This window comes from Eptesicus fuscus, chromosome 6, assembly GCF_027574615.1.
Source record: "Eptesicus fuscus isolate TK198812 chromosome 6, DD_ASM_mEF_20220401, whole genome shotgun sequence".
In the NCBI taxonomy this organism is placed as follows: domain Eukaryota; kingdom Metazoa; phylum Chordata; class Mammalia; order Chiroptera; family Vespertilionidae; genus Eptesicus; species Eptesicus fuscus.
In genome coordinates this window covers 105,947,722-105,959,143 of record NC_072478.1, presented here as the reverse complement: position 1 = coordinate 105,959,143, position 11,422 = coordinate 105,947,722, and the positions used below count along the sequence as shown (strand labels likewise).

Below are 11,422 nucleotides of genomic sequence, written 5' to 3'. Positions count from 1 at the left end.
AGTCCTGGACCCGAGTCGCACACGCACCCGAGGCCTCGTGCCTCCCCCGTCCCGTCCCTGAGTCCCGGCTGGCGAGCCACAGGAAGGCTGACACACAGACCAGGTGTCACCACAACGATGGGGGTGGGGGTGGTGGCTGACAGCACCCTCACCCCCCGCATGCGCCACGGCGGGCAGCGCTGAAACGTGGCCCAGGGCACTGCGGGTGAGCTGCTGCGTGAGCACATTCCCAAACGCCTCCCCGACGGTTCACACATGTAACAGCGACAGGGAGACGACCAACTGGGAGGGACTGAGGCAAGGTTTGTCCTCAGGAGACGCCAACATGGCCTCCTCAAGCGCCTCCCCTCTGCCCCCAGCTCTCGCACGAGGGTTTCACTGAGTAAGCCCACCCCCAGCCCAGGGCTCCAGCCGGAAGGAAGGGTCTGGGTGAGGAGCATTGGGATGGACCTGGATACCAAGTTCCTTCTGTCTAGGGCAACCAGGAAACGTTCTGCAAAATTCAGAGGCAGGCCCTCGCCTGGAGAGAGCGTCGGCCTGCGGGCCAAAGGGCCCAGGGTTCGATTCTGGTCAAGGGCATGTACCTCGGTTGCAGGCCCCTCCCCGGCCCGGCCCCTGGTCAGGGCTCGTGCAGGAGGCAACCAATCGATGTCTCTCTCACATCCATGTTTCTCTGTCTTTCCCTCTCCCTTCCACTCTCCCTAAAAATCATGGAAAAACATCCTTGGGTGAGGATTAAAAAAAAAAATTCAGAGGTAAATGCACAGACAGGACAATGCGTTTCTCCCCTTGTTTATTTTCTGTTTCTCACTTACCAACACGCTTGTGGAACGCAGCGGGTCGTGTTAGTAAAGGAGAAGCAGGGAGGGAGGAGGGCGGGACGCAAGCAGCCACAGGGAGGACAGGACGCCAGGAGCAGGCAGCGCTGGGGGTGGCTGTGGGGGGCAGCCTCCCCACCCGCCTGCCTTCCCATGGACATCAGCGACGCCCAGATGATTCTGTAAATGTAAAGGGCATTCCTGGTGTCTCAATCCTTGTCCCCAACAGTCTCCCCGGACCCCCAATGATGAGGCAGGTCTGCTCAGGCCAGGCCCCTGCACAGCTGGCCCCATCCCCAACCTCAGTTGCTAGGCAAGCCCCTGAGAAGCCTAGAGCTACAGGACGGCAGGGAAAGGGGGGAACCCCAGAGCGCTTTCCAGGGGAATCACTCGCTTGGACCTTGGACAGCTCTCCCAGAATGCCCTCTGCTTCAGCCATTGGCTTCTATTCAAGAGGGCACTGACCCTCCCGTGTGGCTCAGTGGTTGAGCATTGGCCATTAACCAGGTCACAGTTCCATTACCGGTCAGGGCACATGCCCGGTTTGTGGGCTCCATCCCCAGTAGGGGGTGCACAAGAGGCAGCTGATCAATGATTCTCTTTTTTTTAAAAAATATATTTTATTGATTTTTTACAGAGAGGAAGGAAGAGGGATAGAGTTAGAAACATCGATGAGAGAGAAACGTCGATCAGCTGCCTCCTGCACACCTCCCCACTGGGGCTGTGCCCGCAACCAAGGTACATGCCCTTGACCGGAATCGAACCTGGGACCCTTGAGTCCGCAGGCCGACTGCTCTATCCACTGAGCCAAACTGGTTAGGGCTCATCATTGAAGTTTCTATCCCTTTCTCCCTCTCCCTTCCTCTCTGAAATCAATAAAAACGTGTTTTTTGTTTTTTTTTTTTTTTAAAAGAGGACACAGGGACACACAGCAGAGGCCACAGCTTCCCTCCCACGCTGGCGAGGAGACGGGGCCCCGGAGGGAAGGCTCCCCCTCCCGCCCAGAGCAGGACTTCCTGGCATCTGCACACTGGCCCCGCGGGCACTCGGACCCTGTGCTCAAGAACACACACATGTGAGTCGGGGTTCTAGCCACCCTGATGAATTCCCGCCGGAGACAGTGTTTCCAGGGCACATGTTGCTGAGGACAAGGCCGTGCCTTGATCCGGTTTCTGCTGGTGCAGACAAGCGGGCGTTCTCCCGTTTCCTTGAAATAATTCTCACCGGATCGAGCCCTTTCCGCGTGCACGGTACCAGGTGCATCTGACCGCTGGTTAGTGCTCACTCCGGGCCCACTGCCGCCAAGGGTCCATCGGCGCCTGGACGGTTCCTCCGGGCTCTCCTCTGGAGTCCAGTGTGCCCAGGGCGGCATGCGGGCGGCCTTCTCGACGGCCGGTACCGATCCGGGGCGAGCCTGTGCCGCTCCGGCCACGCCGGCTTCCCCCCGAGTGTTCCGGAGGGTGAGCGTGTCCCACCCGCAGCTGCTTCTGGGGACAGACGAAGCCTTTTCCCGGCGCGATCCCAGGATGTCCCGCGGGGCCACGGAGCGGGGCCACGCCGTCCCCATCCCAGGAGCCGGCTCCTCCCTGTCACGGAGCCTTGCCCCCGACCGCCTGCCCCGTGCGCGGCCCGCCGGCAGCCGAGCGGGCGGCGCGGAGCAGCCCGAGGCCCCGGGACCGGCCGGCGCCGTGCAGCTGGTGCTCGTGGCGGCGGATGTGCACCTTGTGGCGGAAGCGCTCGCCGCAGTCCCCGCACACGTAGGGCCGCTCGCCCGAGTGCGTGCGCCGGTGGCGCAGCAGGTTGGAGGACACGCTGAAGCGCTTGCCGCAGTCGCCGCAGGCGTAGGGCCGCTCGCCCGTGTGCGTGCGCCGGTGCTGCACCAGGGCCGAGCTCTCGCCGAAGCGCTTGGCGCAGAAGGCGCAGGCGTAGGGCTTCTCGCCCGTGTGGATGCGCTGGTGCGTCACCAGGTTCGAGTGCTGCGAGAAGGCCTTGCCGCACTCCCCGCAGCGGTGCGGCCGCTCGCCCGTGTGCGTGGCCTGGTGCCGCACCAGGTCGGTGCTGCGGCTGAAGCCCTTGCCGCACTCACCGCAGATGGTCGGCCGGTCCCGGGCGCGCCGCCGTCGCCGCTGCTGCCGGACTGGTGTCAGGGCGGCGCTACCCGCGGGGCCGGAGATGGGCACCACGGCCAGCGGCAGGGGGGCCATGGCCGGCGGTGGCAGTGGCGGCGGCAGTGGCAGTGGGGCCACGGCTGACGGTGGCGGGGCTACAGCTGGTGGTGGCGGGGCCATGGCTGGCGGTGCTGGAGCCACGGCTGGCATGGCCACGGCTGGCAGGGCCACGGCTGGAGGCGGCGCCACGGCTGGAGGCGGCACCACAGCTGGTGGCGGCGGGGCCACGGCTGGCAGGGCCACAGCTGGCGGTGCTGGAGCCACGGCTGGCATGGCCACAGCTGGCAGGGCCACAGCTGGCGGTGCTGGAGCCACGGCTGGCAGGGCCACGGCTGGAGGCGGCACCACAGCTGGTGGCGGCAGGGCCACGGCTGGCAGGGCCACAGCTGGCGGTGCTGGAGCTACGGCTGGCATGGCCACAGCTGGCAGGGCCACAGCTGGCAGGGCCACAGCTGGCGGTGCTGGAGCCACAGCTGGCAGGGCCACGGCTGGCGGCGGCACCACAGCTGGTGGTGGCAGGGCCACAGCTGGCGGTGCCGGGGCCACGGCCGGCAGTACCATGAGCTCCTGCAACACCACGTAGCCCGGGGGGCCCACCATGACAGGTCCCGAGGCACCAGGTCCCGAAGCCGGGCCTGCCCCCGCAGTGGGCACCAGCTCCAGCTGCAGCTCGGGTTGCACCGGGGTCAGCTCCAGCTGCACCTCCTGCTGCTGCTCCAGCTGCTGTTGCTGCTGCAGTTGCTGCTCCAGCTGCTGCAGCTGCTCCTGCAGTTTGAGCTGCAGCTGCCGCTGTTCCTGCTGCCGCGCCAGCTCCTGCTGCCGCTGGGCCTCCTGCCGCTGCTGCTCCAGTTCCTGCTCCGACTCCATGTCCACTGGCATGAGCTCCAGCTCCACCTCCTCCTCCTCCTCCTCCGGCTCCGCTGGGCGGCGCTGCAGCTGCTGCTGTTGCAACTGCTCTTGCTGCTGCAGCAGCAGCTGCTGCTGTAACTGTTGTTGTTGCAACATCTGCTGCTGTAACTGTTGCTGTTGCAGCAGGTGCTGGTGTAACTGCTGTTGTTGCAGCAGCTGCCGCTGCAACTGTTCCTGCTGCTGCTGCAGCTGCTGCTGCTGCTGTAACAACTGCTGCTGCTGTAACTGCTGCTGCTGCTGCAACTGCTGCTGCTGCTGCAGCTGTTCCTGAATCTGCGACGGTCCTGGCTGCGGCCGCCGCTGCCGCGGTGCCTGCTGGCCGGGCTGTTCCTGCTGCTGCACCTGCTGCTGCACCTGCTGCTGCTGCTCCTGTTCCTGCTGCGCTTGTAACGCTTCCTGCTGTTGCATCGGCTGTAGGTGCTCGTGTTGCACCGATCGGGGTTCTTCCTGTAGTTCTTGCTGCCGCGGCGGCTGTTCCTGCCGTTGCTCCGGCGTTGGCTGCTCTTGCACCTGTTGCCTCGGCGGCAGCTGTGGCTTCGGTCGCAGGTGTTGCTGGGGTTGGTGTTTTTCTTGTGGTTCCTGCAGCTGTTCTTGTCTGTCCTGCTGCGGCGGCCGCTGCCGTGCTGGCCAGGGTCCCAGTGGCTGGTTTTGTGGCTGCGGCGGTCGTCGCTGTGGCTGTCGTTGCCATCGTCGCCGCTTTGGCCGCGGTTCCAGCTGCGGTGGTCGCGGCTCCTGCTGTGCTGCCTGGGCCTCCGGGGTGCTCACGCTGGCCTGCTTTGGGGCTGAGGTGACTGGCCCAGGTGGGCTGCTCCTCTCCGGAGCCTCTTCCTCCTGGCTCTCTCTCCCACCTGGAGGGGACGTGGCAGGAAGTCAGGAGAGAAAGCTCTAGAGGCGGCTCTCCGGTCCAGACCCTCAGGACCTCCCCTGGCCCTGCCCCACGGGCAGCCGCTCTCGGACACACGGCGGAGCTCTCTGCAGGGACCTGAAAGCACTGGCTCAGTGACACCGGCAGCGTGGCAGAAACTAAATGCCCAGAGGCGAGGGGTTGACTTAAAAATGCACCCCAGCCCTGGACAGTTTGGCTCAGTGGATAGAGCGTCGGCCTGCGGACTGAGGGGTCCCGGGTTCAATTCCAGTCAAGGGCACATGCCCAGGTTGCAGGCTCGATCCACAGTGTGGGGCGTGCAGGAGGCAGCCGATGAATGATTCTCTCTCATCATTGATGTTCCTCTCTCTCCCTCTCTCTCTCTCTGAAACCAATAAAAAATATATATTTTTAAAATGCACCTCAAAGACTGATTGTCACGCCACTCTGGACCCCAGTCCTTGACCCCTCCTCTGAACTGCCCCCCTCCCCCACATAAGCTCCATGCTTGGAGCTTGGCAGTGACCCCACCATTTCCCAAGAAACCCCTGGTGCCTAGTCATCACCCACGGGAATCAGTGAGCCAGCCATTCCAGGCCCACGCTGCTCGCTGACCTCGGCTGGGGTCACACCTGGAAGGAATGAAACTTGCTCTCCCCGTAAAGAGGGAAGCGTTTCGGCAAAGCTGCCTGGAAGAGCTCCCACACGTGCTTTCTACGAGAAACTGACGTTCCAGCAAGAGCACGAGGCTCCAGTGGGAAGGCCGGGGTCCCGAGGGCTCGCCGAGGCCGTCCTCTAAGTTAGCAGCTGCCCGGCCTCCTGCAGGCCAGCGCCCCATGTCTGTAAACGGCTTAGGGGCGCCCGCCCTGCCGGCTGCCCGCGGGAAGCAGGCAGCGCCCTGGCACCGCCCCTGGGACATGGAAGATGCCTGCAGAGTCCCTCGCCCTGTGGGCCAGGAGCTCGTTTCCAAGCAGCCAGTTCGGAAATGTCAAGGCTACAACCGGCTCCACCTGAAACGGCCCGCAGACCGGAAGTGTTTGAGGCTGGGGTTCTGGGTGGGAAAGGACTCACAGCCCCATGTGAACCTGGGGCTGGCCAGTTCCTTACCCTCCCAGTGTCTCCATCGAGGAGCAAATCCTCCCGGGAGCCTGAGGACGGACGCACAACCCGCGTGGAGCGAGCGGAGAGGAAGCCTGCGAACCAGGGGCCACTGGGCGGCCGCACGGTCACCTCCCCCGCCCACCGCGGTGACCTCCCGCACTGCGCCCCCAGGCAGGGCCCGCTGTGAGCCGCTCCTGGGCTAGCAGAGACCTCAGAGGCTCTCTCCACTCCCCAGTAGGACTTCAACATCACGTGCTCCTTTTCTTTTTCTTTTTAATATATTTTATTGATTTTTTACAGAGGAAGGGAGAGGGATAGAAAGCCAGAAACATCGATGAGAAACATCGATCAGCTGCCTCTTGCACACCTCCCTACTGGGGATGTGCCCGCAACCAAGGTACATGCCCTTGACCGGAATCGAACCTGGGACCCTTCAGTCCACAGGCCGACGCTCTATTTACAGAGCCACACCGGTTTCAGCACGTGCTCCTTTTCATAACAGGAAGCAGAGGTTTGACTTTTAAAATTGTGCTTTATGGTCACTTTCCCAGGAAGATCCCGATTTCATGAAACCGAGAAATACTTTCCTTCTAGAAAGCGACTCCTAATAAGCAGGGGTGCCCTTCCAGACTGTGCACGGCCTGCCGCCCTCCAGGCCCTCCCACGCCGGCTCCTGGTTCAGGAGGTCAGAGGCCCCAGCCCCTCACCTGAGAGGGGGTCAGGCCCGGGGCGCCCATCTTCCAGACACCGGGGCCCCAGCTCCATCCTGGTGGTCAGAGGAAGCCTCCCGGGAGCCGGCTGTGCTGAGAGGAAGGAAGGAAGCTGTCAGGGGGCGGTGGTGCTGTGAGCCCCAGCCTGGCACTGACTGCCAGGGAACCCCCAGATCAGAGTCAGCCCCCCAGAGCCGGCAGCTCCACCCGGTTGAAAGGAGGTTGGGAAGGGAGGTGCCGGCGGCACAGAGGTGGGCGGTCCTTCCCCCCCTGAGGTTTGCGGGGAGCTCAGCCCCTGCTCCTCCTGGAGAGGAGAGGGGAGAGGAGGGGAGAGAGGAGAGAGGAGGAGAGGAGAGGAGAGGAGAGGAGAGGGGAGAGGAGGGGAGAGAGGAGAGAGGAGGAGAGGAGAGGAGAGAGAGGGGAAAGGGAAGGGGAGGCGGTGGGAGCCAGACCCTCACAGGACGGGGAGCTGAGGTCCCAGCGGGGCCTTGGGAAGTTTACAGGAAACAGATTGTCCAGCTCAGGTCCGGGCCGAGTCTCTTCGCTCTCTGGTCTCCTGCCTCCTGACCGGGCCTCCCGGCCTCCCCAGGCGCCACAGTGTCCTGGTGCCGGTCAGCCCACGGGAGGCAGCTGCCAGAGCTACCAGCCTGGCCGGCCTGCTGCCCCGGCCTGCGCCCAGGGCTCCTGAGGTCTGGGGGTTCTTGCCTCTCGGAGTCCACCCCGCCGTGCAGAGGGGTCCCCACATCCAGTCCTCCCTCCCCTGGATCAGGATGACCCCAGGTGCGCTGGCCTCTTGGAGCCCAAGCCTCTTGGTCGGAAGCTCTGAAGAGCAGCGCCGGGTTCGCCCCGCTGTCCCCGGCCTCGCCCCGCTGTCCCCGGCCTCGCCCCGCTGTCCCCCGGCCTCGCCCCGCTGTCCCCGGCCTCGCCCCGCTGTCCCCGGCCTCACCTGGTACGGCATCTCCCGCTGCCCCGCGGCCTGCGCGGGGAGGTGTGGCCCGCGGCGCCGGGAGGTGGAGAGCCTTCAGCCGGCTCCTTCCCGAGGCGCCTCCATCCGGGAGCCGGGGAGGCGCAGGGGCGCCCGGGGGGCCGGCCGCTGTCAGGGCTGCCGAGGTCGCCCTGGGCCAAAGGCAGGGGCAGCAGAAGTTGGTGTCGGCTCCCGGGGCGGGGGCGGGGGCGGGAGGAGCCGGAGCCGGGATCCAGCGTCGGCTCCGGGCTGGCCCGGCGGGACCCTCGCGCGCGCCACGGCTCCGCGCTCCAGGGCGGACCGGGCGGGGTGGCCGGGCTGAGGTCGGCAGGGGCCGGGCGACACCGGTCTCGGCTCAGCCCGGGGCAGTCCGGGTCCGGCGGGGTCCGCCGGCCGCCACAGGTGCCCGGATACCGCGGGCCTCGGGCGGGGGGCGGGCGGCGCGGCCGGGCGGGGGTCCCCGTTCGCTCGCCCCCTCGCCCGAGCGTGCGTCCGGCCGGCCTGCGTCGGTCCGTGCGGGCCGCGGCCGGGCCGGGGCGGGGGTGGCGGGGGCCGGCACAGGAAGTACCCCCGGCATCCGCATCCTGTCCCCCGCCCGCCGCCCGCGCGCCCCCGCGCCCCGCGCCCGGGCCCCCGCCGCCGCCACTCTAGGCAGCCGCGAGCTCGGTGGGCTTAACCCTTCCCGGCCCGGCAGCTCCCCGCGGCGGGGTGCGCGAGGCGGGGACCCCACGGCGGGCGGAGCCGTGCGCACCGCCGCATCCCCGGGCGCGCGCGTCTGCGCGCAGGGCTTGGCGACAGAGTCTCTCTCTGCGCGCACGGCTTGGCGATCGGCAGTGACTGCGCGCGGGGCTTGGAGAACCAGTCGCTGCACGGGGGGTGGGGTTGGAGGTGGGGGGGCGGGCTCCCAGCCTCAGGGCGCCTCGGCCGGGGGTAAGTTGTGCTCAATTAGCTCAATGAGGTGACACTGAGTTGGGGAGGGGCCGCGTGCAGGCGCATCAGGTCTGACGGGGCTTCCCGGTCCACACCGCGGACTCCGCCTGGACCCGGGGCGCGAGGACAGGCCTGCGGGGCGGGGAACGCGTGCCAGCCTGCGCCGAGGGCTGGGCCGCCTCGTTCACGGGAGACCTCGGCTCGTCCCTCTGCGGACCCCGCCCCTTTCCAGTGTCCACGCCCCTCCCCCTGCCCCCCCCCGCCCCGCCCCTCCCCCTGCCCTCCCCAGGCCCCTCTCCCCGAGGCGCCAGCTGCTTCCTGTCTGTCACGCGTCACGCTCCCCCGCTCCGAGGCCTCACCTGCCGGTCTCAGGATCCCATCACCTGCGGCACTGCCTCGGGCTGACATCTCAGATGCTCTGAGAGCCCCAAGGCCCGGGGCAGACTGCTCCTGGGCGGGGGACGCAGCCTCGTGGTCACAGCCCCTCCCCGCCTTGCGCACACCGGGCCTCCTGGGTCCACTTTGGACTCCTCCTGGCCTCACAGGCGCCGAGCTGGGGCTCCCCCGTGGGCCCGCGCCTGAAAGGCTGGCATCTCTGGGTGGTGGCTTTGCCTGCAGAGTGGGGCTCCGGAGGGCAGAGGGCACATCTGCCTCATGAGGGGCCGGGGGCAGCCACAGACACCCAGCTCTGGAGGTGGAAGCATCTGGGTCCACGGCCTCTGCCGGCCGGGTCAGCGGAGGGAAATGGTTGCCCTCCACCTGTGGCTGGGACGGCTGTGCCCGCCCGGAGCCGAGGAGGAGGGACACCGGCCTCCAGCGCTGGGAGGGCGAACCAGCTCCCTCCGCCTCCGCTCTGCTGCTGTTCCCCCTGCCTCAGCCTCCCCCCCCCCCCCCCCCTCCCCTCTCCCCTGCCCCTGGTGGCCCCTCTTCCCGGAAAGATGCCCTATTGGTTCTGTCCGTATCCCCATCTGCCCCCTCTCCCCGCCCTCCAGCCTGGCCTGCACCCCATCACTCCACCAGGCAGCCCCCTTAATGTCGCCAGTGACGCCATGTCACGAACCCCTCATCTTGCTACACGTCTAGGCGGCACTGGACTCTTGTCCCGGGGCCGCCAGCAGTTCTAAAAGGGCCTGGCTCCCCGCCCACTCCCACGTCAGCCCCTTGGCCTGCTGAGCGGCCCTGCTTCCTTCCTTCGCCGGGCGGGTGGCACCTTCCCGTGATGCAAACTGCAGGGAAGTGTCTTCCCCAGCCTCGTCTTCCTCCTGCCCACACCCGCACTCCCAGCTCACACACAGCCCCCGTCTCCTCCTCTCCTCCCCTCGACCTTTCCTCAAGGTGGCACGTGTACCTGGTTGAGTAAGTCCAGTGGTCCTCTGTGGCTTTGGCAGCATCAGAAATGTCTCCTAACCTCTGAGTCCACCCCGTTCCTCCTGCGGTCTCGCTCAGTGGTTTGCCTTTGGAGGTGGCATCCATGGACATCCCACCTTGAGAGATGCAAAGGGCACCAGAGCGGAGTTTGGGACTTCGGGAATTGGAGAAAAAGCAACAGAAATGATACACATGCATAAATGGAATAGACTGTTTTTCTCCACATAAGTTCTTTTTTTTTAAAGGTACTTTTATTGATTTCAGAGAGGGAGGGAGAGGGAGAGATAGAAACATCAATGATGAGAATCACTGATCGGCTGCCTCCTGCATGCCCCCGCCTGAGGACCGAGCTTGCAACCCGGGCATGTGCCCTGACTGGGAATCGATCCCTGAGCTCCGGGTTCGGAGGTCGATGCCCAAGCACTGAGCCGTGCTGGCCGGGCTAGTTTGCATTTTAAAAAACTCTTGATGATGTTGAACATAATTTCCTCAGTTAAAGAAGGCATAGGTACCATTAAAATACTGCATTTTGAAGCAGCTGGGAGATTTCTGTTTTTTATTTTTATTTTTGTTAATCCTCACCTGAGGATGTTTCCATTGATTGCTAGAGAGAGTGGAAGGGAGGTCGGGGGGGGGGGGGGGGGAAGAGAGAGAGAAACATCAATGCAAGAGAGACACATCAATTGGTTGCCTTCTACACACACCCTGGTCAGGGCCAGGGATTGAACCTGCAACCCAGGTACACACCCTTGACTGGAAATCAAACCTGAAACCCTTTGGTTTGCGGGCCGCTGCTCTAACCACTGAGCCACACTGGCCAGGGCGGAGGGTACTTTTATTAAAGTGTGACAGCGTGTGGAAAAGTGTGCATCGGCGTACAACATGAATGGACACAAACCGCACACTCATGTCACTGCACGAAGCCTCTTCTGATGATTGCCCATCCTCCACCCTCCTCTTGACTTCCAGCACCAAAGGTGGCATTTCAGAATCTAGAAAATGCAGCATAAAAATATATGTCCATCTTCTCCTGAAAACAGAGGTCCTGGCAGCACTCACCTGGGTCCGGCGCCCAGGCACAGCAACCATCCAGGTGCTCTCCAGCTGAGCAAAGTGCCTAGCTCCCCCTGGTGGCTAATTCTGGGACCTTTACCCATTGCCATAACCTGCCTGGTCCCTAGGGAATGGCTGGTCCTCTCCTGATGGCTATTCAAGCTATTTCTGAATTTTCCGTATTAAAAAAAATACTGGCCCTAACCGGTTTGGCTCAGTGGATAGAGCATTGGCCTGCAGACTGAAGGTTCCCGGGTCCGATTCCAATCAAGGGCACATGCCTGGATTGTGGGCTCGATCCCCAGGAGGGGGTGTGCAGAAGGCTGCCAATTGATGATTCCCTCTTATCATTGACTAGAGGCCAGGTTCACAAAAATTCATGCACTTGGGGGGTCCCTCAACCCGGCCTGCGCCCTGTTGCAGTCCAGGACCCCTCAGGAGATGTCCACCTGCCGGCTTAGGCCCGCTCCCCGGGGGATCAGGCCTAAGCTGGCAGTCAGACATCCCTCTGGCAGCCCAGGAGCTCTCACAGGGAG

At 64.5% G+C, this 11,422-nt stretch overlaps 1 protein-coding gene across 1 annotated transcript; it reads right to left on the bottom strand.

The window, feature by feature from the left end:
* Window positions 1–2,407: 2,407 nt before the first annotated feature.
* On the bottom strand, window positions 2,408–6,626 carry ZNF853 (zinc finger protein 853). Its single transcript, XM_054716756.1, has 3 exons — window positions 6,569–6,626; window positions 3,522–4,743; window positions 2,408–3,005 (listed from the first exon to the last, which is right to left on the bottom strand). The coding sequence occupies exons 1-3, from the start codon at window positions 6,624–6,626 to the stop codon at window positions 2,408–2,410; spliced, it is 1,878 nt and encodes a 625-aa protein (XP_054572731.1).
* Window positions 6,627–11,422: the final 4,796 nt, after the last annotated feature.

Coding starts and splice junctions, on each gene's coding strand:
- ZNF853 (XM_054716756.1), bottom strand. CDS start 6,626: ATGGAGCTGGGGCCCCGGTGTCTGGAAGATGGGCGCCCCGGGCCTGAC. Junction 4,744..6,568: donor CGGGCCTGACCCCCTCTCAG/GTGAGGGGCTGG, acceptor CGTCCCCTCCAG/GTGGGAGAGAGAGCCAGGAG. Junction 3,006..3,521: donor CTGCCGGCCGTGGCCCCGGC/ACCGCCAGCTGT, acceptor CCCCCTGCCGCT/GGCCGTGGTGCCCATCTCCG.